General features: G+C 49.7%; 1 protein-coding gene across 5 annotated transcripts in view; it reads left to right on the top strand.

Annotated features, from left to right (window-relative positions):
• PLEKHG4 (pleckstrin homology and RhoGEF domain containing G4) overlaps positions 1-21,445 on the top strand; it is a 91,276-nt gene extending 69,831 nt beyond the window's left edge. For 2 of the 5 annotated variants that reach the window (XM_085071651.1, XM_085071650.1), the window contains 11 exons: positions 9,935-10,881; positions 12,624-12,873; positions 13,434-13,523; positions 13,871-14,095; positions 14,994-15,164; positions 15,645-15,861; positions 16,464-16,580; positions 16,666-16,932; positions 17,513-17,709; positions 18,261-18,336; positions 19,582-21,445. In XM_085071651.1, coding sequence (XP_084927777.1) covers positions 9,935-10,881; positions 12,624-12,873; positions 13,434-13,523; positions 13,871-14,095; positions 14,994-15,164; positions 15,645-15,861; positions 16,464-16,580; positions 16,666-16,932; positions 17,513-17,709; positions 18,261-18,302 — 2,523 coding nt within the window. In that variant the 3' untranslated portion in view covers positions 18,303-18,336; positions 19,582-21,445. The other 3 variants (XM_085071647.1, XM_085071649.1, XM_085071648.1) reach the window with 2 other exon arrangements.
• Positions 21,446-22,780: the final 1,335 nt, after the last annotated feature.

The following is a 22,780-nucleotide window of genomic DNA, read 5'->3' as shown; positions in this document are numbered from 1 at the left end:
CCAGCATGAATCAGAGTGCTTTGTGTGCAGCTTTTGTGCGCTCAGACAGAGCCCTGTGGGCTGTGGGCATCTTTGCGTGGTCCCTCTGAATCCCGGGGTTGCGCTCTCTGTAGCAGAGCAGTGCCTGTCCCTCTCTCTCTTTATTAGAAGTTATTGCATGATCATTTCAATGGACGTAATTTACCTCCAGCTAGAAGTTGCTGTGGGGGCTGCGTGCTGCACACTGACTGGATGTATGTGCAGGGCAGGTGGTACCTCTCAGCCTCCAGGACTTCTGTCAAATATTGTGGGCAGCACAGGAGGGGTCTGCTCTCCTGGACTGCTCCAAGGTTTGCTGGGTTCCTGCTCCCCGGGTGACTGAGACTTGTTGGCGCAGTGCTCCCAGCTTCCAGAGATGGATCTGATCTTAGATTTTACAGCTGAAATCCAGAATATGATAAATAAGTTGCCTTCTACTAATGTTGTTATCTCTGACTTCTACCCAAAGGTTCAGAACAGAGACTTGCTGATACCTTGTTTTCTACTGTGTTTTGTTTCTGATTATGTACCAGATATTATTTCGCATATGATAGTTTTGAGGGAAAGAAAGTCTGTTCCAGGTGATAAATTGTTGAAGTTTCTTTTTACTAAGCTTTTGATAAGAAATGGAGGTTTGTGAATGCTTATCTGTGGGAAGCTGGAAAGGATCCTGGTGGCTGCAACCTAAAAGTGATTTTGCTGTAGCAGGCTGTTTGGCACATTTTGAGAAGTAATTTTACTGAAAGGATGCTATGATTCCCTGCTTTGGGAATGTGCTTGGAGAAGTGCAGAGCACATTTAGAGCTAGAGAGAGCAGTTAGAGCAGAGAGTTAGAGAGAACTTAGCATGAAAGTGGAAAAAGAGGCATTTGATGCATCCTTACTGTAGTGTATTTACTAAAAACAGAGACATAGGTCGCTGTGCCATGATGCTGCCAGCAGTTCTGTGCAGGACAAAACATGGTTTTGCTCCCCCGCACCTTGGAGCAAATGAGATTTTACTGCAGTTTGTAATAAAGTCCCTGGAACTTAACATGCACTATTCTCTCTCTACCTCTGTGCAGAGATTGCCTTTGCTTTTCTGGGGATGGCCTGCACAACATTCCCAAATAACAGTTTTCGTCTGGTTACTGGTGCAAGTTCTCAGGATGATGAAAGATCCAAGAGGCACAGGAGAGGAATATTTACTGTGCTGTTTTAGAGGAAGCCACTGTTGTCTGGCTTCAGCATTGTCTGACAGCAGCTGTCTCATCTCTCTCTCTCTCTCCTTTCTCAGTTATGCCTGTAAAGTCGTGCCCCTAGACAGACATCTAGTCTGATTTGTTCTCCTATTTCGGGGGTGTCCTTTTTCATGCAGAGCCTGAAGCAGTTGGGGGAATGAGCCTCGAGGTTGGAAAATCGATCCTCTGGCAGAGTTCATGCAAGGTTAATGCGTGAAATCTCTCCCTTCTTCTTCCTGCCAGGTTTTTGCTGGAGAAATCTTCTTGCAAGGTTAAAAAGTATCTAGTGTTTACTTTCCTATCAAAGAGTATTTATGCATGAGAATGTTTCTGCTTTGCCTTGGAGATAGCCCTCTTGCACAAACAAGAGGTCCTGAACACTTAAATCTGATCTGCAGCAGATCAGATTTTTCTGTCTTGGAAAATTAGTGATTTGGAAACTGTTCTCTCTTATGAATTCTCCAGTAAATCACTGCTAGCTCTACTGATGCCTGGGTTATTTTCTCCTATGTTTCACCAATAACAGTATTGTCAAATGGGCAGCACAGCAGTGCCTGTAGCCCTGGCAAGCTCTGTGGCAGAAGGTAAAAGCTAAATAGTAGTTAGCACCAGCACTCAGTGCTCTTTTCTGGTTGCACAACATAGGTGTGAGACTCGTTTGTCCCTTAGTGTTACAGGGTAGCAGCAGTGAATTAATTAGGTTTTTATCATGTGCTAAATCCAAGCACAATTTGTAGTTGAGAGTGAGAGGTTCTTGGATTAAGTTGCTTTTGAACACCTGTCCCAGCACCTCAGGCACTGCTTTAGTGCAGTATGAGGTCTGTGATGTGTTTGTGACATGTGCAGTGGGGCAAGGCCTTGATCTGTCTGGGGTTCCTCTCCCTCCTACTGTGCTGACCAAATTCTCCCCTTTGGTGGAGGACCCAGCAGGAAGAAGAGGCTGAGTGAGCCAGCCAGTGTGTAGCATCTGTTGGGATGTAGGGTATTTGCCCCTCATGTGCCTTCCCTGATCAAAGGAGTGCCAGCGTGTTCTGTCACTGGATGTATTGCAGGGGACAATGCTTGACATGCTGAAGCTGCCTTCAACCTTGATTGCCAGAGCACCTCTGTGTAAAAATTCCTTGGTGTCCTTGTCTCCCATGAGCATAAATTGACAGTTGTCTGAAAGACTTGAGGCCTCATCAGGTGGGTTCAAATCACCTTGCAGGATCACGGCACTAGGAGCCAATCAGTCATGGCAGGGAAACAGCATTTCCTCCCAGCAGGTTTAGGGTTTTCCCAGCTCACATTGCAGCTGAGGTGCAAGGCAAATGTGTTGTGCTTGAGGTGTAAGATTTGCTGCCAGTAGAGATCTCCCTTCACCTGACTCCAGCCTTGTGCATGTGTGCAGTGTTGGGTGTGGGTGCTTTTTTTCCCCTCTGATCTTGGGATAGAAGCTGCACAGGGTGACAGATTTTCTGAATGTTTGTGTGCTGGCATCCATCTGGATGCTTGGATTCTCCTGGAGACTGGAATTCCCTTTAGTCATGGGAGTTAAATAGATCTGTTCAAGCAGTCTGGTCATGGAGCTCCCCTCGGTGTACAGATGGGACTGAAGCTCACAATGGCTCAATCTGCATATCAAATCCCTGGACATATGGACAGGGTTCTCCCAAGCACACACTGCCTCTGACGAGGCTCCTGTGGCTGCTCTGCCGGGCCTTGCACCTTCCAAGTACATCTTGGTGTGCTCTTAAACCAGGGAGCTGTTTCCAGCATTGTCAGTTCCCTCGGAGAAGGGAGACCCAGCAAATGTGCTGGGTGTCTGGATCCAGTTTCAGCTCCACGTCTCCCAGGGCACAAACACCCACAGTGCAGTGCAGAGAGATCCCCACTCATCATGTAGTAGTTAAGCAGAGCTTGGCTCAGCTTGTTACAGGGGAAAGGATGTGAATCGAAGACTACAGAGAAAGCATCCATGTTTCCCCATGCAGGCCCAAGGGCGTACTGGAGGTTTTGCAATCCCCAGCGTGGAGCACTGACCACGGAGAATCTCATTAAAAGGAAGCCAGTACAGGACAGAAGGGAGACATCCACCACAGTCCAGTCTGTCCACACTTGCCTGTGGGGTGCTATTACAGTATGATGATGGGACTGTCGGGACAGATGTAAAAGCAAAACATGCAAAAAACCTCCAGAGGTGACATTAGTCTCCGAATGGAGTAATTTGTTGCTGTTGTGCAAGTTGCCAGTTCCAGCTTCGGTGACTCACACATCTTGCTGTTGCTTGGTCTTGAGCCTGGTTGGTAAAATGAGGCTCTTGGCTCATGGGTGCACAAAGCTGCTGAAAAAATGGGCAGTGCCTCAAATGTGAAGAGGCTGGTTTGCAGCAAAGGCAAACATTGAAGTTTCTGATTTTACTGGGGGCTAACTTGGCCACTGGTTCTCTGGACCTGGGAGCTTTTAAATGTTGAGAAAATCCCTGTGGTGAGACAGAAGAATAGGGGGGAGAATAATCAGTGCAGAATCTACCCAAAGCTGCAGTCGAGAGACACTGTGGAGCTTTGAGGAGGGCAAATCTGCCACTTGCTGCCCAGCTACCTAGGGAGTAATTTTATATATACATACACATGTAAATATACACATGTAAATATACACATGCATGTCATGTATACGTACGTGTGTGTCTGTGCATAGATATATGCTAGAACTGGCACAGGCTGCTCTTGTGGAATCTCAGAGTTGCTCTGAAGCAGGGGTTATTGTAGCTGCTTGTGATTCATCAGGTGAGTCACTCTGTTTCTAATGGACACCCCTGGGTGCTGCCTGGCAGTGGCAGCAGTTAGAGAAAAGAAGGGCAAGCACGCGTCCTACGCGACAGCTCCAGCACAATGAGCCACATTTGCCCTTTGGGTCCTCGTGCTGTCGTCAAGAGAGCAGAAATCATGTGCAATCCTAGTTTAGCCAATTATATTCTCCTGTAATTAGGCTCTCCTGAGCTTGTCATGCCTGGCTGCCCAGAGGGCAAATGAAGGGATTTTTGCGCTCTGTTCGAGTGCTGCTGCAGAAGGATATCCAAGCACGTTGCTCTAATGAGCAGCCTTTGATGGTACACGGACTGTGGCATGCCCAGACCAACCCTGACAGGTGCTGCTTCCCTGACCCCTTGTTCTTCTTTCCTGCCCAGCTGTGGGTATCTGCTTGTTCTTCTTTCTTATGCTTAAAGCCAAGGAGTTTGTATTTTGTGCTCATCTCTCATCCTTCGCCCTCCCACAGTGTTTGTAGAGCAGCTGGCACTTGGTAACTGGCAGAAATGCAAATACAGGATTTAAAGTTTATTTTTCTCAGCAGCTAGTTTTAGGCAAACTGGTGATTTCAGAGGTCTGTTCTCCCTTGGAGGAGGGGAGGCTCTGTGAGCTATATAGCAACTCAGAAATGGTTTAGCTCTTCATTTTAAGAGCATGAGTCCTTTTCTTAGTCTTTGAAGCGAAGCTTTTAGCAGCTACATCCCATGTAGGACACAGTTTTGATTAGTTTGGTTTCTGCTGCTAATGAATTGCAGACAGGGCTGCAAATGCAATTTGGAAAAGTTGAGAGCTACAGAGGGGGAAGAGAGTAACAGCAAACCTCTGCACAGAGAGGGGATTACTTCTAACTTGGTGGCTTTGCTGAAATGCTTGTGCTCTGAAATTACATGGGGTCTTGTGTCCAAGTGTAGCTGCCTGCTCCTGGAGCCACAGATCTTGGTAGAAGTGAGCAAGGGCTTTGACTCGTAGAGATGAGGAAAAAGCATCACAACTCTAGGAGGGATCAGTGTTTCCTCCATAGCTCTTGTAGGTTGGGTAGTGGTTTACTTGGTATTTTGCTTGAATTTGGAGTCAGTTGGGATGTTTTCTCTCCCTGTTTTTTGCACTGTGACAGGGTATCTGGCTTATGTCCAGCCAGGGTGTTCTCTGCACACTTCGGTAGCTCTTGTGTGAAGTGCTCTTTCCCCTTTGCCTTCTCTCTGGTTACCAGGGGCCCCCAGTCTGGTATTTAGGCTAGTAGCAGCATTTGCTTGTGAATAACCAGAGCTGAGATGATGCACTGAAGCAGTGGCCCTGCCTCAGTCTGGCTGTAGGGGATGATAATATACAGCACAGAGCTGGGCACAGCCAGGGTACAGACTCCCTTTGGACAGAGGGGATGGTAGGATGAAGTTGTGTTTTTAACCAACAAATAGACTTGTATGGGGAACATATGCAGGTCCTGAAGTCTTGCTCCTTCCTTGCTCTTTTCTTCATGGGTGCTATTGATATTGATAGACGGGAGCCTGAGGAAAGCCTAAAGCAGATCCAAGTGAGTGGTGAGCTAACAACTTTCTGCGGTAACTACTTGGCCTCTGAGTTAGCAGAGAAGCAGGCTTCTAACCATTTGCCAGCTGACAGTTCTCATGGTAAGTAAGGTTTTATGCTGGGTAATTTTGCTTTGGATACATTTTGATGTAAAATAGCTTTTTAGTCTCAGTACTTCTGACCTGTCAGCATATAAGGCAGTCTCCAGCACAGGTCCCTGCTAACAGTGTGCATGCAGCATCCTGTGACAAGGGATGTACCAGTGCTCTGAGCAGGAGTCACTTCTTAAAGCAACCCAAAACCATCTTGGGCTTTAGAGGGAGTAATCCCAAATGAGCATCTGTAATGACAGTAGCATTTTCTTGCAAGAGGGGTGCATTTACTTTGGAATGGTGTTCTGGTGAGTCCCTGTCACTGTGCTTCAGTCATCATACCCACAAGCATTATTCTATCCCTGCCTGTATTGTTGCTCCCACCAGGACAGTCTTGAATTTTCATCACCCCTGAGTTGCACTGTGCAGTCATTTGAGATTCCGAAGGGAACCTTCTCACAGCAGTTAGTCACCCATCCAGGTGCATTTTACTTCTGCAGAAAGTTGATCTGTCTACCTCTGCCTATTCAGACACTCAGTTTCCTATTTGTCAAGAAAAAATACAGTTACAGTCATCATTGCCCCACAGGAAGAGATGAAAGAGGTTTGGACAAAGGCAGGCCCCCTGAAACTGCCCCTTCTGGCATACGTCTGAAATGCACTGTGTCTGCCGCCTGTTTTGACTACCTAGAAAGTGTCTTAAAGGTCACTGAACCTTGAGTATGCAAGGAATCTGATAGGTTTGTGATAAGTTTGGGTTGGGGAGGTGTAATTTCTGATTGGTGGTTCAGGTGAGGATCCAGGACCCCTGGAAGGCTTTCAGTGCTGGCAGTGTGCCCTGAGCCAGGGCTGAGCAACTTCTCTGGGACTGTGTTTGTAGATGGTACTCGGGTGGTGCAAAACCCGACAGACTCCAGGAGCTCCTGTCCTCGATGTGCTGCAAGCCTCATCCATGATGAAATGATCAGGGACCAACAGAGGATGATGGGGTTGAGGGTTGCACGACACTCTGGTGAACTCCCTGGCTTTCCCTTACAGCATGGCAGGTCCCTGAAAGCCCAAACCTCTCCCAGGCAGCCTGGCAGGACCAACCTGTTGCTGATTCCTGTTGCAGGATAGGTCAGTCCTGCGTATCCAGGAAGCATGTTTGTCTTTAATCCTGTAATTGAGAGGTTCGGTAACGACTTGCCTGTAAAGATCAAAAGCTGAGGTACAGGCTCCTTCCTGCCTGGTTCCAGACATGGCTGGAAAGATTTCAGCTTCCCTGCACACAGGTGCCTCCTTCTATCTGCGCAGCTCTTTCAGCTCTGCAGGGAAGCTGTAGGGCTGCCTGCTCCCCAAAAGCCCCTCGTCCAGAAGGCCATATCCTGGCTTGGCTGAGTGCTGTTTGCAGTCTTACTGGGAGTGACACAAATGACAGCAATACCCCTGCCTACATGAGGATAGGGGCACACTTGGTCCTTGGAGATGACTGCCATTTATGTGCAAAAAGAGGCAGTTGAAGCGGATGGTGTGACTGGAGAAACCCTTGGTGGTCACTGAGCATGTTACCAAGCAAGCTGCAGGGTGAGGAGGGCTGCTCCATTGTGCAGGGAACAAAGCTGAGCTATTTGCTGGCCTGCAACAGGCACTGGAGATGGAAGGAAATTCCATCGAGACTGAGAGTAATTTCTGCTCAGCCCTGGAGTCCTTGCCAAGAAGAGACAGAGACCATATGAAGATGAGAGGTGGTGGGGCTGTCTCCCTGTGTGGTGTGTAGTCCTGATTCTTCCTCAGACTAATCGCATGCGGATCTGCAGAGTTTCCAATAAATAAAAGTCTTTTTTCTCTTTCTCTGCCATCTGTGCATGGAAGAGAGTACTCCAGCCTCAGATAAGGCCTTAATGGGGCAGCTGCCTTCCTGACTTGTTACTGTGAAGTCCAGGCAGGCCTGCTGGCTGTCTCTCTCATGCACATTGCTCTCAGCACCCTCCTTGACAGCCCCGTGTACCTTTTGAGCTCAGCTTTTCCCAGCACTGAGCAAAAGAGAGCCAGCATGCAGCCTTCAGTGAGGATCACTCATTGACCTCAACAGCCAGAGAGAGGTGGGATGTGCCCTTTCCTAGCCCAGATGGATGGCTAGCCCTTGCTCCAGGCAGAGCTGGAAGGGGCCAGTGTTGGTTTGCATACTGCTGGAGGGGGCAGCTCAAAACCCCACAGCAGAATAGGCCATCTGTCACTGCTGTGCAGATCTGCTGGGCTCCGCTGCACTCAGTGATTCACCTCGCCTTGAAATGCTTCCATCTCCAGGGAATAGAAGAACCTCTGCATCGCACATAAATGCAGATTCTCATCAGAGTCTGACATGTCCTCTGCCTCTGCACACTCCTCCTGGCCCCCAGCAGTGGGCAAGTCTAGAGCATAAAGCCTGGATCAAGAGAGAGGCAGGTCAGGGGCCTGGTGCTACTCTAGGCAGGGCAGTGGGAAGAGAGGGGGCTGCTGCTCTTTTGGTTGTCTAGTGCTGCAGTTGTGTGGGGATGAGAAGCATTTTCCCTGAGCAGCTGCTGGTGTTTCTGAAGCAGCTCCTTGCTCCGCATGAGTAATGGGGTTGGCTGCACGCACACCATGCAGCTGCAGCTCAAAAGAGAATGTGGATGGCTGTGGGAGCTCCTGTGGAATCTGTCCCTAGAGTGACTCTGCTCAGGCTGCAGGCTGTGCTGGCATTTAGCTCTCCTACAAACAGCAGCGCTTGGCTCTCATAGCCATCCCCATCCAGGGACTGAACATAACATGAATGAAGTACCTTCTGCCCTGTCTGTATCTGTCACCAACAGACAGTGAGCCTGGCACCTTATCTCTCACCACTATGTCCCTGATGGGGATGCAGTGTCTGCTTGCAAAAAAGTTTGGGTAGATTTTCTTGGTGTCTAAAGCTGCATAAAAGTAAGTGATTTAAGCTCTTTGAGTGAAGGTTGTCACAGTGAAGCTGCTCAGGAAATGCTAAATGGAAAGCTGGTCACTTTGTTCCTGGCACTGAGCATGAGTGTTGTTTCTCTGCAGGTGCACAGGGCCTGACAGGTCAAGTGCTAGAGATGGTCTGGCTCACTTCAGGACAGCTGGTGGTGTTTATGCACATCCACTGATGTTGGGCAGTTGAAGGAGGATGCCAGGCAGCCCTGTTCTGGGTGTTTTCCCCACCTCATGCATCTGATTTCAAGAAAGAACCTTGTGTGCTCACTGATAAGCAATAAAGTTCCCTGGCCAGGCCTATGGCAGTTGGTCACATCTTATTTACTCTATCATTGAATCTTACCATCTCTGCTTTACAGAGAAAATGGTGGCTTATGAACCTAAGTCAGATTTTCAATCAAAAGCCTTTCTAGTGCTTTTGATTGATGACAGACAGGTCTTGGTGCTGAGCCCCATTCCTGCCATGGTGATAAGGCACTTACTCTTCCCTTGTATTTGTCCCATTGGACCTCATTTTGTCCCACTTCTCTTGGTTGACTGATGCGGCAGAACTGTTTTAGCAAGGCCAGCATATGCACCACTGCTAGAGTTAAGCCCCATGAAGCTGCTTCCAGCATTCCTGGAGTATTAGAAATAAAATGCTGAGCTCAGTATTTGACTAACCAGCACAAGCATGCAGTGCAGCGGCAAGCAAAGCCAGGCAGGCAGGGCACAGCACACCACACCACACAAGCTGCCAGCAGGCCCAGAAAATGCACAAGCTGCATGGTCTCAGATTCCTTCTTGCTGCAAGGATGGATCAGAGCATTTGGGGTGATCTACAGAGCCCGGCTCTGGTGAAGTTCCAGGCTTCTGTGTGCTGTCAGCTCCAGAAAAACAGTGTAGGGTTCCATTGCCTGCAGTTTCCTGGTGCCCCCTTGACCTCGTCCTGCATGACAGTGGTGAGAGTGGCTGGGCAAAGGAGGAGGGAGAGTTCCAGGTTTTATACTGAGCAGGGCCACACTGAGGTGTGAATTCCTACAGTCTTAGCAGCAGCTTTCCCTGGGCCCCGTTGCCCAGAGAGGACAAACGTGCCCAGCAGTGTGGGTGCCAGCTCCCAGGGACCTGGCGGGGAGGTGGGGCAGTAGCAGAGCAGCCAGCACAGCTGAAGCCTTTTGCATAAGGGGCTGTTTGTTTTGCTGAATTGTTAAGCCCCATTGACAATAGCAGCCCCCCCACTCCCCACACTTGAGGAACTGTGATGGCCACACACTGATCCTTTCTCTTGTCTTCAGGCACCAAATTAGGGTTATTCGTCACTGAATCCCTCTGACTGGCTGTTGCTTTTTGTTCTTGCTCTGCAGGCATACAAGTGGGCCGTGGAAGGGATGCGACACCTTGCCTCCATCAGCATGGAAGACTGCAGCTCTGCCGAGCACTGTGCAGATGTGCTCAAGCGCCTAGAGAGTTACCAGGGGCAGCACCCAGGCATCAGCCCTGCCCGGTTCCAGGAGATGAAGGAGCTGGCCTGTGAGCTGAAGAGTGACGAGGGGCTCAAGCATTGGAAATTTGCATGGTCTAAATGCCAGGAGACCAAGCTGGTTTTTGAAAAGAAACGCGACGCAGCCATGAGAACAAGGAATTCTCTGCTGTCAGACCGCAGTCCCACTGTTGGGGAGCAGCCTCAGGCTGGCAGTGAGGCTGGCAGTCTGTCTCATCAGAGGCACTCTGAGGGGGCCACCTCCAGGTCCCACTGGGACAGGACTCACAGCATATCGCATGGCTACAACAGAACCAACAGCTCTCCAGAGTGGACTAAAGAGAAAGCTCTCTCGTCCTCCCTGAGCTGCCCTGGCAATGTCGGTGCTGGGGAAGAATTTGCCTGCCAAGCTGCTCTCAGCCCTGGTCCTCAGTCAAACAGAGGTTTTTTTGCCAGCAGGTCCTGTAAGTCTCCAACACTGCCTGAAGAAAAGCCAAACCTGGAGAGCATATCAGAATCCCCAGAGGTGAAGCAGTCTTCTGTACCTACTCCAGTCCCTGGGAATCTGCCTCCCAGGAGGGTGCTCCGGAAGGCCCAAAGCTTTGACCTGCCTTGTGGTGAGAGCCTGTGGTCAAGCTGCCAGAGGAGTGAGCCAGCCAGATACACTGGCAACACTGGCGTCCACATAAAGGGGCTAGAGGTGAGCAGCACTGAGCTGGTGGACAGGACGTTCGCACTGCGGCAGCCATCTGTGAGCAACTGGGCTGCAGACTGCCTGCTGGAGGGACAGAGGGGCTGCCTCTCTGGGTTGGAAGCCAAGAGCTGGGGCAGGTAAGTGGCTGTGGCATTTGGTGCTCCATTTCTCAGGGTGGTGAAAAGGCAGCCAGCAGAGACTAGAGGAGCTCTGTAGTGCTTGTTACTTTGGCATTGGTTATAGGGCAGATAGATGGAGATGCAGCTTCAACTTCCCTGCATATGTGTGTGTGGTGCTGAGCAAGCCCACAGGGATGTTCTTACATATTCTGGCACCTTCCTTGGTGAGGAGACAGAGAAATGGTATCTGTGGCTTTTCCCTCACAGTGTGTTTCCTCTAAGAGGGGAAAGTTCAGTTCCCAGACAGGAGAGGGAGCCTCTGAACATCGCTGGCATTGGAGGAGAGGGTTTGCAGAAACAGTATTCAGGGACCTAACAAAGCAGGGGTACAGGTGCAGTGGGAGAGTAGAAGCACAGGGCATCGTCCCCCACAATTTTGGGGAATGCTGTACCCAGACTGGTAGGGATGCACTTGCAGTACCTTGTGGACAGCAGTTTCACAGGTAAGAGGGTGTTTGTTCTTTGGGGCTGAAATCTCCGGGTGTCCAACAAGCTGGCTTTAGTACTCTTTTCCTTCTCTGCTTTTGAGAATCTCAACTTAACTTTGTTGTCATACTACAGTGTGTGCCTAGGCTTTGGAGAGCCCAGGGATATGAACTGTTCTTGACCAGGGGTCTCCAGGAAGGTCTTTCGTTGCTCTCACTGGAAAAGATTAAAATAAAAGTAAAAAATTAATGTCAGAGATAAGAAAAGAGTGTTGGTTGCTGGGAGACCGCCATTACTACTTTTGAGTGAAATGGCTGGAGACAGTGAAATCTTCAGGGGCTCTGATACCCTACGGATATCCAGAAAAGTTCATGGCAAGGGACGTGCACCAGCAGAGAGCAGGCTGACCACTTTGCTTCTCAGGGGAGTGGTGCAGGCCTCCCATGTCCGTGGGTGCTAAATGCAGTCCCGCTTCTCTACAGCCAGAGGAGTTGAATTGAGGGGAAGATGAGAGGCGGGGGAGGCAGGGACACATTGGAGTAGTTATGTTTGGTGCTACACTGCCTCGCAGTGGAAACGTCAAGTACCTAAGAGGCATCCTTTGAAATGTGTGAGAGCAACCCATGCTAGGAACTGCTGTTCACTGATGAAGTGTTAGGACACTTCAGTTTTACTCTCTCGCTTTTACTAAGACAAGCCTAACAGCACCTAGGTCCAGAGTTACTGTTCTCCCAAGGTTAACATTGCCTCCCTCAGTCTCCAGTCATTGGGCTGACTCCTCACAGAAGTTTCTGTGACTTCTGCTGTCACTGTTGTTTTAGGAGCACAGCTATCTGCAGAGCAGCCTATTATGTCCAGAGCAGGGGCTGGGTGGGCCTAGAGGTGTGCGTTCTGCTGAACTTGGGTCAGGATCATAGCCAGCCTTGGGCTCGCTCTCCCTGAATCCTTAGAATCACAGAATATCCCGAGCTGGAAGTGAGACCCAAAAGGATAATTGATTCAGCTCGGGCCTCTGCATTGGACTAGCCCAAGAAACACACCCTGTGCCTGAGAGCCTTGCCCAAATGCCTCTTGACTCTGACAGGCTTGGTGCTTGGTCTCTATTGCAGTGCCTAACCACCCACTCTCTTGGTGAAGAACCTTTTCCTAATATCCAGCCTAATCCTCCCCTGACACAGCTTCCGTAGGGATAGTCCAGTGGTTTTCAGGCACTCTGGCTGCTGCAGCCCTGCTGCAGCCTGGGTCTCTTCAAGGCTGAGTGTTTCCTGTTGCAGCAAACTGCGGCACATCATCGATGAGATGGTAACCACGGAGCGGGAATATGTGCGGTCGCTTTGCTACATCATTGACAGCTACTTCCCTGAGATGGAGCGCCTCGACCTCCCCCAGGACCTGCGTGGGAAGCGCAGTGTCATTTTTGGGAACCTGGAGAAACTCTATGACTTCCACAGCCAATACTTCCTGCGAGAGCTTGAGAGCTGCTGCAACCACCCTCTGAGGGTCAGCCATTGCTTCCTGCGACACGTAAGGCATCAGCACCTTGCCCCTGGGGTCGGGCTCCTCTAGACATGAGCTTGGCCTCTGTGCCTTTCCTGTTGCACTTTGTTCCCAAGAGACCCTACCAGGGAAACAAATTGTCTGCTCCTTAAAGCCCATCTGCTTCTTCAGGGGCATCCTTTACCTATTTTGGTGTCAGTGGGGAATGACTTCAGTAAGCAGAGAGGTGCAGACCAACTCTGGGTGAAAAGGGTTAGTGGCAGAAGCACAGAGGCACAGGTCTTAAGGTCAACTGCCCCATGCATGTTTGCTGCTACCAGGTATGAACGGTACCAGGTGACTATAGGGGTATAGAAGGAGCTAGGGGTAACAGGACAATGGATCAAAAAGTCCTGGCTACTCTAGGAGTAGGAAGACAAGAACATTCCCTGGCTCTTAATGAGCCTGAAGCAAAGTTACTCCTGGTATCATAGAAGGCTCTGGTGCAGCCTGGGAGAGGCAGAAGTGCTAGAGTAGCCTACCAGGGGCGTGGCTGTCACTGTGTCCTGGGTGTGTGGGTCTCACATGAGGATGGATCTCTTTTGCAGAAAGACCAGTTTGGAATGTATGCACTGTATAGCAAGAACAAGCCAAAGTCAGACTCGCTGCTGGCTAGCCATGGGAATACCTTCTTCAAGGTAAGTTTCACTGCCTGTATCAGGGTTGCTCAGGGTGTTTGGTCACTGATGTGTATAAACAAAGCCAACTTTCCTGCCTGAGACAGGCTCAGCACTGCGTCTGCTTCCTTGATATGTCACTCTGCACACCTGTATGGAACGAACAGGACAGAGGTGCAGTGAGGGCTTGGGAAAGGAACCCAGCACACAGCAGCACTGGTCCTGTGGCTTTGCATTTCTGCAAGAAATACTCCCCAAGAGTGCTCGTTTTCCCTGAGTACCCCAGTCAGGAGAGGTGTTAGTGCCTGCCTGCGGGCACAGGGTGCTCCTTGGGGAAGCTGCTGCCTTCACTCTGCTGCATTTCTCAGTTCAAGCAGGTGCAGCTGGGGGATAAGATGGACCTGGCCTCCTACCTGCTGAAACCCATCCAGCGGATGAGCAAATATGCCCTACTCCTGAAGGACCTGATCAAGGAGTGCAGCGAGGCACAAGAGCAGGAGCTGGGCTATCTCCGTGCAGCTGAGGAGATGGTGAAGTTTCAGCTCCGGCATGGGAATGACCTGCTGGCCATGGATGCCATCCGTGACTGTGATGTACGTTCAGTGTTTTCCCCTACCCAGGGGAACAGAGCCATACTTACTCCCCTTCTTTAGACTTGGGGCCTTAGGATTGTACAGTGAGCCTTCCCTCAAGTTCCCCCAGTGATCAGAGTGCTGTCTGCCAGTACAGAGTAGCAGGACTGCTGAGTCATGGGGCTAGTGAAAAGTTTGGCCTGGAGGTCTCCTTGATCTGCTAGGACAGCCTGGATGCTGCTACCTGTGCTGGGTGAGCTGCTTGTCATAAGCATGCTCTCAGGGGCTTACCAGTGATGGGAGGCAGCCTGGCAGCCCTTGCAGATGGCATCCTGCAGGCTGCTTTGGACCTTTCATTTCTTGAACTGGTGAAAAGAGGGTCAGGCAGATGGCAAGAAGGAATTCAGACTGATGCTGTTGTCGGAGGTAGGGCAAGGTCATATAGGTGGGACTTGAAGAGGCATGAAAAGTGTAGCACTGGAGAAGGAGAAACCCCAGGGCTCAGGGTGGAGGAGGGATCAGTCTGTGTCAAGAAGAACTGAGGAGCTGGCCTTCTGACCGAGATGTGCTCCTGGCAGTTGATGGAGCTCATGTCCTTCCCAAAAGAAAGCTGTGGCTGCTGCCTGCAGTTGCCACTGCAGAGGTTTGTCACAGATCTGCACAGGGTGACAGAAGAGAGTCATCTGTGGGTTACACCTAAGAGAAAGGTACAGCTCTCCCCTGAGCTTGGAGCCAGTTGTTTCAGCCTAATGTGGTCTCTAGCAATGCCATGCAGCCTGACTTCTTCAAGAGCCCTTTTAAGATGCCAGGTGGCTGCCGCTTCTTCACCACCTGGGTCACAGCCACATGGGACCTTGTTCTCCAAGTCTGGATCTAGTGCTGCCTGGCAGAATCTTACAAGGATGTCATCTGTGTCCAGGTAAACCTGAAGGAGCAGGGGCAGCTGGTACGGCAGGATGAGTTCACCATCTGGCTGGGCCGCAGGAAGTGCCAGCGACACGTCTTCCTCTTTGAGGACCTGATCCTCTTCAGCAAGCCCAAGAGGATCGACGGTGGCTTTGATGTGTATATCTACAAGCGTTCCTTCAAGGTAAGGGCAGCCCTGCAGCTCCCTCTTGTGTGGGAGGTACCCATGGCTGGTTTCCCCATGGCACATACCTTTGAAATGGGAAGCAGGAACACCTTCAGCAGAAGAGCTGCTCCCACCACTTCTAAGCCTCCTCCAAACCATCCAGTGAAGCCAGAAGGGAATACTTCACACATTAATGCTGAGGCCCTCTCTGTGCTGTGAGGTGTGGGGCCAGCATTTTCTGAGGGTCGGGGAGTGTGGGTGAAAGGCAATGCATATGTGGCAGGGGAAGTGGTGCTAACTCTGGATGAAGCACTGGGAATTGCCTGAGCTGTCTGTGCTCAGCTGTGTCCAGGACATACCTGCTCCTGTCCAGACCCTCGGGCTCCTTCCTGTTACGTCTGCCACGATGGGGAGAGCTCTAGCACAAGGTTCAAGCAGCTTACTATTTCTGCTCCTGGTGCAGTCTGGTTGATGCTTTGTTTTTGCTCTTCCTCACAGACTGCAGACATTGGTCTGACGGAGAACTCTGGAGACAGCGGCCTGCGCTTTGAGATCTGGTTCCGAAGACGGAAGTCCAGTGACACCTACATCCTCCAGGCCAGCTCAGCTGAGACTAAGCAGGCCTGGACCCGTGACATTGCCAAGATCCTGTGGCAGCAGGCAGCCCGCAATAAAGGTGTGATTCCTTCCTGGAATTCCTTCTGTGCCGCAAAAGGTGCGGGAGCCCTGTTCAGCTCGTGCTGTCCTGAGTAGGTTTGGATCCTGTTACCAGGCAGCTCTGTGCAGCAAGCAGCTGTGTGCCAGCATGCAACCTCAGGAGCATGTGCTGGGCTTGGCCGGGCATGTGCCTCCCCTGCCCCTCATCCCCAGGGAGCTCGACTGGTCCAACCTCTGTGTGACTGTAGACACCCATCTGGACTCCATGAAAGAAACAGGAGATCCACACTCAGGGTTCCCTGTCCTGTGAGCATGGGCTGTTCCCCTGAAAGACTTGCTGCTCTCCCTGTGATCTAGGCCACTACTGGAGAAGCTCACTACTGAATTACACTGGCCAAGTCCCTCCTGTACCCCACAGGCTTCCCGCTTGGCAGGACTCTAGTAGGTGGCATGGCACTGAGCTACTTGGCTGGAGCAAGGCATGATTGCTTATTCCTGGAGACTCCACAGCACTGGGCAGCAAGGGGAGAACAAATCTAATCTCAGCAATTCAGAAACAGCCCAGCTCAGGAATGTTCTAACCTATGGCTGAATAATGCCTGTGGGGAGGGTTGAGTTGGGTCAACCTCACAATGTGGTTGTGGGTCTCTTCCTCTCCAGAAATCCGTCTGCAGGAGATGGTCTCCATGGGTGTGGGTAACAAGCCATTCCTGGATATCAAACCCAGTGATGCAGCTATCAATGACCGTGCTATCGATTACATCATGAAAGGCAGAGGTAGATGCCAGCTGTGCTTTCCCCCTTGCTCTGTGTGAGTGAGACAGGACTGGTTCTCAGGGCTTTTTTGTATGTTTTCTGGCAGGTGCCAGGACCAGAGCATCAATTGCAGTGTCTGTGTTTGACCATTCCAACCCCTTCAAGAGGACACAGACACAGCTCTCTCCCGGCAGCCCCTCCACTGCCTACACCCCATCCTCCTCCTCCTCCCTGCTTGGACCCCTCAATCTCCACATGTACCTGGACCAGACTCTGCTGCCAGGAGTCCTGGCCCCCAGACGTCCCTTTGACATTGGCACTTGCATCGAGGAAGATGAGCTGGAGCACGAGACAAGCAGCCAGCCCTCAATGAGTACGTATGGCCTTGCTGCTCTGCAGCACCTGGGATGTGTGGGCTCATCCCTGCACCTTGTTCTGTGCTGTGTGGTCAGACCAGGCTTTCTGGGGTCACAGCAGTCCTTGTCTGCTACCCAGACCAAGGCACAAGGGCCCTGCCCTTCCATGCCAGCTCTGTCTCAGCTTTCCTAGGGGAAATTAGCTCAGATATGGGAATTATAAAGTACCTACTGAGCTACAGCCATTCCCATGGCAGCGTTGGTGCTATGTATTGGTGCTGCTGTGGCCTTGGGGACTTGTGTCCCTGCCCTTCTGGTATGAAGTCTTCTGTCCCTTGCCCTCACGAGCCTGGCCCAGTGACGCCTTGGCTTCTCTTGTGTGTACTTCCTTGGCCAGCCCATACCATCATAATTTCTTCATTGTGCTGATTTGTTGTCTATGGCTTTAAAGAGACCCAGACAGGAGGGTGGCTTCTCTGGTGGTTTGTGTGGCCAGTGCCTTTGCAGACAGGGACAATATCAAATGTACGTGGCACAGCTCACATGCAGCCCAGAGTGACCCATGGTTATCTGAGTGACCTTCCTCTCTTTCCCCAGCAACAGAGAGCTCAGAGTCGTCGCACTGCATGTCAGCCGCTGGCTCCAGCGGCTCTGACAGCGGCTGTGTCTCCAACGTCCCACAAGAAAGCTTCTGTGAAGACATGGGGTCGCCCCACTGCATGCCCGTAGGCCCACAACACAGCTCTGCCATGGAGGGCAGACCCAGGTTCACAAACAGCCAGTACATTTCTGCAGTAAGTGCAAGCAGCCAAAATACTCTCTTCACTTTGCCTGTTCCTGCAACTGCCTCCCCGGTTCAAGCCACTGCCTCTCACAGGGGGACCGAAGATGCTGCTTTTGGGCTTGGGGTCACTGTGGGGAAGTGACATTTCCTCTTGCAGAGACTCGCCCCCTCTGGGGTGGGCAAGAGCCCCTCTGGTGCAGGAGCCACCCCTGCAGTGGCCGAGATCCCCAAGGAGATGGAAAAGACCTGCAGTGCTGGAGGCTGCATAAGGAGGGGATGCTGCACAAACAGGAGCTATAATGTTGCCATGGGCTGGGGTACATATATTACCTCCTGGTATGGCTGGAGCTCTGCTGCAGATGCTGCCAAGCTCGATTCTGTGATGTTTGGGCCTTTTTTGGGGAGTGATGAGATGGAGGAGTGGGAGCCTGTTACTCTGAGATGTCAGTGTGTCTCTTCCTGTGTTCCTGAGAGTTGTTAGCTGCTTCTCTTCCCACTGTATCGTGTCCTGATGCTGTTGTCCTCTAACCCGGTACTAATGCTGGCTTCTCTCTTCTGCAGAAAGCAGGCCAGGTCACCATAAGTCCCTCAAGAATAGTGTGAGCCCCTCGGCCCCGCCTCAGGAAGTGGAGTTGTTGTAAGTAACCCCTGAAGGGGATTTTCCAGCAGCTCTGAGTGCTGGTCAGGTTTGTCAGTAGCTCTGAGTCAGGGGAACCTCACTGTCTGCTTCTCTGTGAGGAGTTCTCCCCATGCATTCCTGACTGGTGTCTGAGGCTCTGATTGATCTGGTTTCAGAAGAGCTCCTGTGGAGCTACACTCTGAACAGCTGGCCTGATGCTTTCTGCCTTGCAGAAGCAAAACAACAGAAATCACATTCAGGTAGTAGAGGTCTGAGCACCACCTAAATGTTCAGATGAACTGCTTTCTTCTGAATGCTGCCCACTTGTCTAACCACTAATCTGTTTCTTGTGGCTGTTTGCCAAAATCCTGTTCTTAGTCCCTCTGAACTGCCTTGGGGAAGTCATGGTATTCTCCCCAAGCTGGATTTGTCCCATGGTTTCCTTTGAACCTCCAAAGGGAACTGTACTTCACCAGGCAGAGGAACCTGCTAGGTTATGGTCAGGATCTCCTGAGGGAGCTGCCACATGTTGCTCCTGTACTTAATGATGTTGGGAGGATGCCTTGCCTCTGAGGAAATCTCTGTAGATCGGAGGAGAGCAAACCCTGACAGGACTTACAGCCCAGCAGGGCTTCCTGCACATGGGTGGCAGCCCTTGGAATGTCATGTCAGGGCCCACTCAAACCAGCCTGCTCCTGGCTCAGCTTTTTGCTCTCTGTCCTTAGGGCTGAGCCTCCCTTTTCACAGGAAGCTGAAGAGTACAAGCATGAGAGAGGCAGGATTAGGCCTTGAATGGTCAAGGCACAGGGTGGTGAATGGCTCGTAGGTTTGGCACTGTGGGGTGTGACACCATGCAGGCCTCTGCCTCGTGACCTGCAGGTGCAGGAGTTCAGAACCAGCTGTACAGAACCAGCCAAGGTTCAAATTTAAGATCCAGAACCCCTTCTGGAAGGTCACAGACAAGGGTTTTGAAGTAGCCACAGAAAGCAGTGGGTTTGCTGGCCCACGGCAGCTGGGACAGCAGCACATGGGTTTTGGTGAGTCCTGAGGCAGAGGCAGATCTCCACCTGGGGGAAGAGCTGTGCTTCTCCTGCAAGACTCTTCCACTAAAACATTCTTTTCCCACCAAAATTTACCTCTTACAAACAGTGGATTTCAAGTGTTTTGCAAAGTCAGTGCTGGCCAGGACAGAGGGACCTGTGGGATCCTGCCACGTCCTGGGAGTGCAGCTGGTCTAACCCATTGCACGGTGCTGTGTTCCAGGTTTGATTGCCATTTCAAACTCACTGAAGACCCCAGGCCTCTGACCAGCAGAAGGAGACAGTCTTCACCCATGAAGATATGTTTTGCCCATAATCAGGCTTTTTCAAACAGCCCAAAACCTGACCTCTGCCTGGGGAGAAGTCCCAGGAAGGCTTTTGTTGACTAAATGTAATAGATTTGATGTTGGATGGGACCTTGGGCATTTAAAACTTGTTAGCCCTATATTTATAAGTAAAAAGTAACATAGCAGTTTGGAGGAAAAAAATGTATTATTTTTAAAGCTATGAGTTGTACAGATTTTTATTACAAGTGACTGTTACTATTTGTTGTGTAAGCTGCACATTTTATAAAGTTTCTGGAAGGGCATGAAGAGAAATTGAGGTATTTAAAAAAAGTAGTATAACTTTCTGTTTCAGGGTTATATTGACCTGAAGCTCAAGATTTAATGTCCTTCCTTATGTTCTAAATATGTCTATCGTAGCAATAATTTATTTCCTTGGCTTAACACTTTTGTTCTAATAAAAGCAATTTCATCGTTATAGTGAATTGTTTCTTCAGATGGTTCTTCCAGTGCCTTTGTGCTGAGCTAATCTCTCTTATAACCATCTGTCATCTCTGCCACTTTGCCACCTCTGCTCTAACCGACTGCCAGCCTGACCTGTAAATCCTCAGTGCATTCACCAGAGAAGGGGGAGATGCCCAGGCAGAGACTCCCCTGATGCCAGTGAGGAGGCTGAGACAGACAGGGCTTTGGAGCAGCCAGCAGAGACGGCAGGAGTGAGGAAGAGGGAGCTGTCTGGTGGAGCTCAGGAGGCACCAAGGCTCCTGGCTCTGATTTTAGCCACTTGCCCCCTGTAGCTGCTGTCCCAGTGCAAGTCTCTCCCTGCTGGGTCAGGTTCCAGTGGCTTAGTTCAGGCTCTGTTTTGCTTTGTCCTGGCTGTGCCCCTGGTTTTGGAGTGACAGGGACTGGCTCCTTGCTTCACCTCTGACTCAGCCCCTCGTCTGGTACTTCAGTCCCACTGTTGTGGCTTGTTTGAGGAGCTTTGGATGGTGCTGGCATTCGAGACCAACAGGTTTTGAGTGTAATGGGTTGATTATAATGCTGAACCTTAAGTGCATGTTGTTTGAAGTAACACAGCATAACTGGAGGACAAAGAAGCCCTGTGTTCTAAGGTGGCTTATTCATGAGTTAGCATCTAAGGTCACTGCAGGGCTGTGACAACCTCCCTCTGTTCTTGGAGGAAATGAAAATTAGCATTTTTGGAAACCGTAGTTACTTGGCTGCCAAGCTCCTGTTTACTCCTGATTTATGCAGGGCTATAAATCAGGCTCCTGCAGGTGTGAGAGAAGTGCCACATTTGGCCTGAGAAAGAAGATGGAGTAGTAATTTATTTAACTGCAGTTTTCTCTACTTGGCAGTCTGGGGTTTTACACCCCACAGCCACCCTGGAGACAGTGTTTCTTCAAGTTTGGAAATTCCTGTACTGTATATAAAATACTTGTTTATTTTTAATAAGCTGGACATTTTTAAACCTTGTTCTTTTTTCAGACAACAAAGAAAATACAATTTGACACCTTTGTACAAAATTGTGTGTGAAACAGTTATACAGGGAATATTTTACAAGTTACTATTTTGAGATAATTGTTGGGTTAATGCAAGGTTTTTGGGCTGTCAAGACAGCAATAGCTGATGTCACAAGAGGGAGAGAACTTACTAATGCAACAAGAGGAACATGAAACTTCTGGAATTTCTCAGTTTCAAAGGTTTCTACATTGCTGGAAAAACTTTTAATATTGTTTACCTGACACTGTTTTTTCAGGGTTTGATTGATTTGTCTAATAAAGGTTATTTTCTTTATATGAATCTTACTTGCATTGTGTCATGATTTCAGCAGGGGAACCTGGTCTGCAGAAGGAGGCAGGGAGCACTGAGAGGAGCAGTTGGCCCTGGGGTGTCTAAATATCCCCTCAGAGTACTGGGGGCAGGTTGATGTAACATTTCTCTGACCAAATCTAACTCAACAGGTTGCTGGGATGATGGTGCCTGTAATTTTAAATACTGAAAAAATACACAAATTTTCCCCCCATTTCATATCTGGCACCCAGACAATGAGAAAAAGAAGTTTGGTTTTATTGGCATAAATAGAGATCTTTCCATTGCCAACTTTGACTTCCACAGTCTCAGCTGTATGTCAGGAATCCCAAATTAGACAATGCATTTTTGAGAGGGAGCAACCGAAATAAATGAGCTCTTAAACCAGAGGTGTTCCCCTAAAGTCTTTGTCAAAATTGGTATTTCCAATACTTTTCCAGCTATTGCCCTTCTACAAGTTAAATGATACTCTCTGTCCCTTCTTTTATTTATTTCTGCTTTAATTACCCACGGGTAGTGATGATAAAATCTGATACTGAAAAGCAGGAATCCCACTCTGCTCTGTGACACCCATGACACATCTCATGTGGACAATTCATCATGGCATTTTCCATTGTGAATCCCCAAAGAGAGTAGATGGCTTCAGTGGACTGTTAGGAAATGCACCTTTCCCAGGAACATGATTATCTCTGCCAGTAAGTTGTTGGCATTGTGCTTGGCCCTATCCAGTTTATACTCACAACAATTCCCAGGCATGGCTTGGCCGTTCAGAGTCATAAAATCCTGGAATGGTTTGGTTGGAAGAAACCTTAAAAACCATCTCGCTTAACCCCACTGCCACAGACAGTGACACCTTCCACTAGACCAGGTTGCTCCAGGACCTCTCCAGCTTGGCCTTGGACACTTGCACGGATGGGGAATGTAGGAATTCCAGTTTGGTGGAATGTGGAATATTCACAGGACAGTACTGTTTTAAGCCATCTCAATTTCTGATGATTGAAATTTTGTAGACCTAATAGATTGCTGTGCCTGTGGAGGCAGCGTGTCCTCTCCTCTAAGCTCCCTGAGTTCTCCTGAGCACTGCAGTTTTGGGGAGAATTTTCCAGCCTTAGGGCAGGGACACCAGCAGAGGGGGCAGATGGAGTATTTTTCAGTTGATAGTCATGTTAAATGCAAAATGTTAATATGTGGGGTTAGAAATATAAAGCAGTGTAACATTTTTGAAAGAATTCTGTAAAAAGAAAAAAAAGGATTGGAAACCAGAAGAAACTCAGAGTTGAGATAAAACTTAGAGGCAATGAAAATATTAATGTATGAAAATACAAA

This window comes from Lichenostomus cassidix, chromosome 11 (assembly GCF_008360975.1).
Source record: "Lichenostomus cassidix isolate B80296 chromosome 11, HeHo_3.0, whole genome shotgun sequence".
Lineage (NCBI taxonomy): Eukaryota > Metazoa > Chordata > Aves > Passeriformes > Meliphagidae > Lichenostomus > Lichenostomus cassidix.
This window is presented reverse-complemented; position numbering and strand designations above follow the sequence as displayed.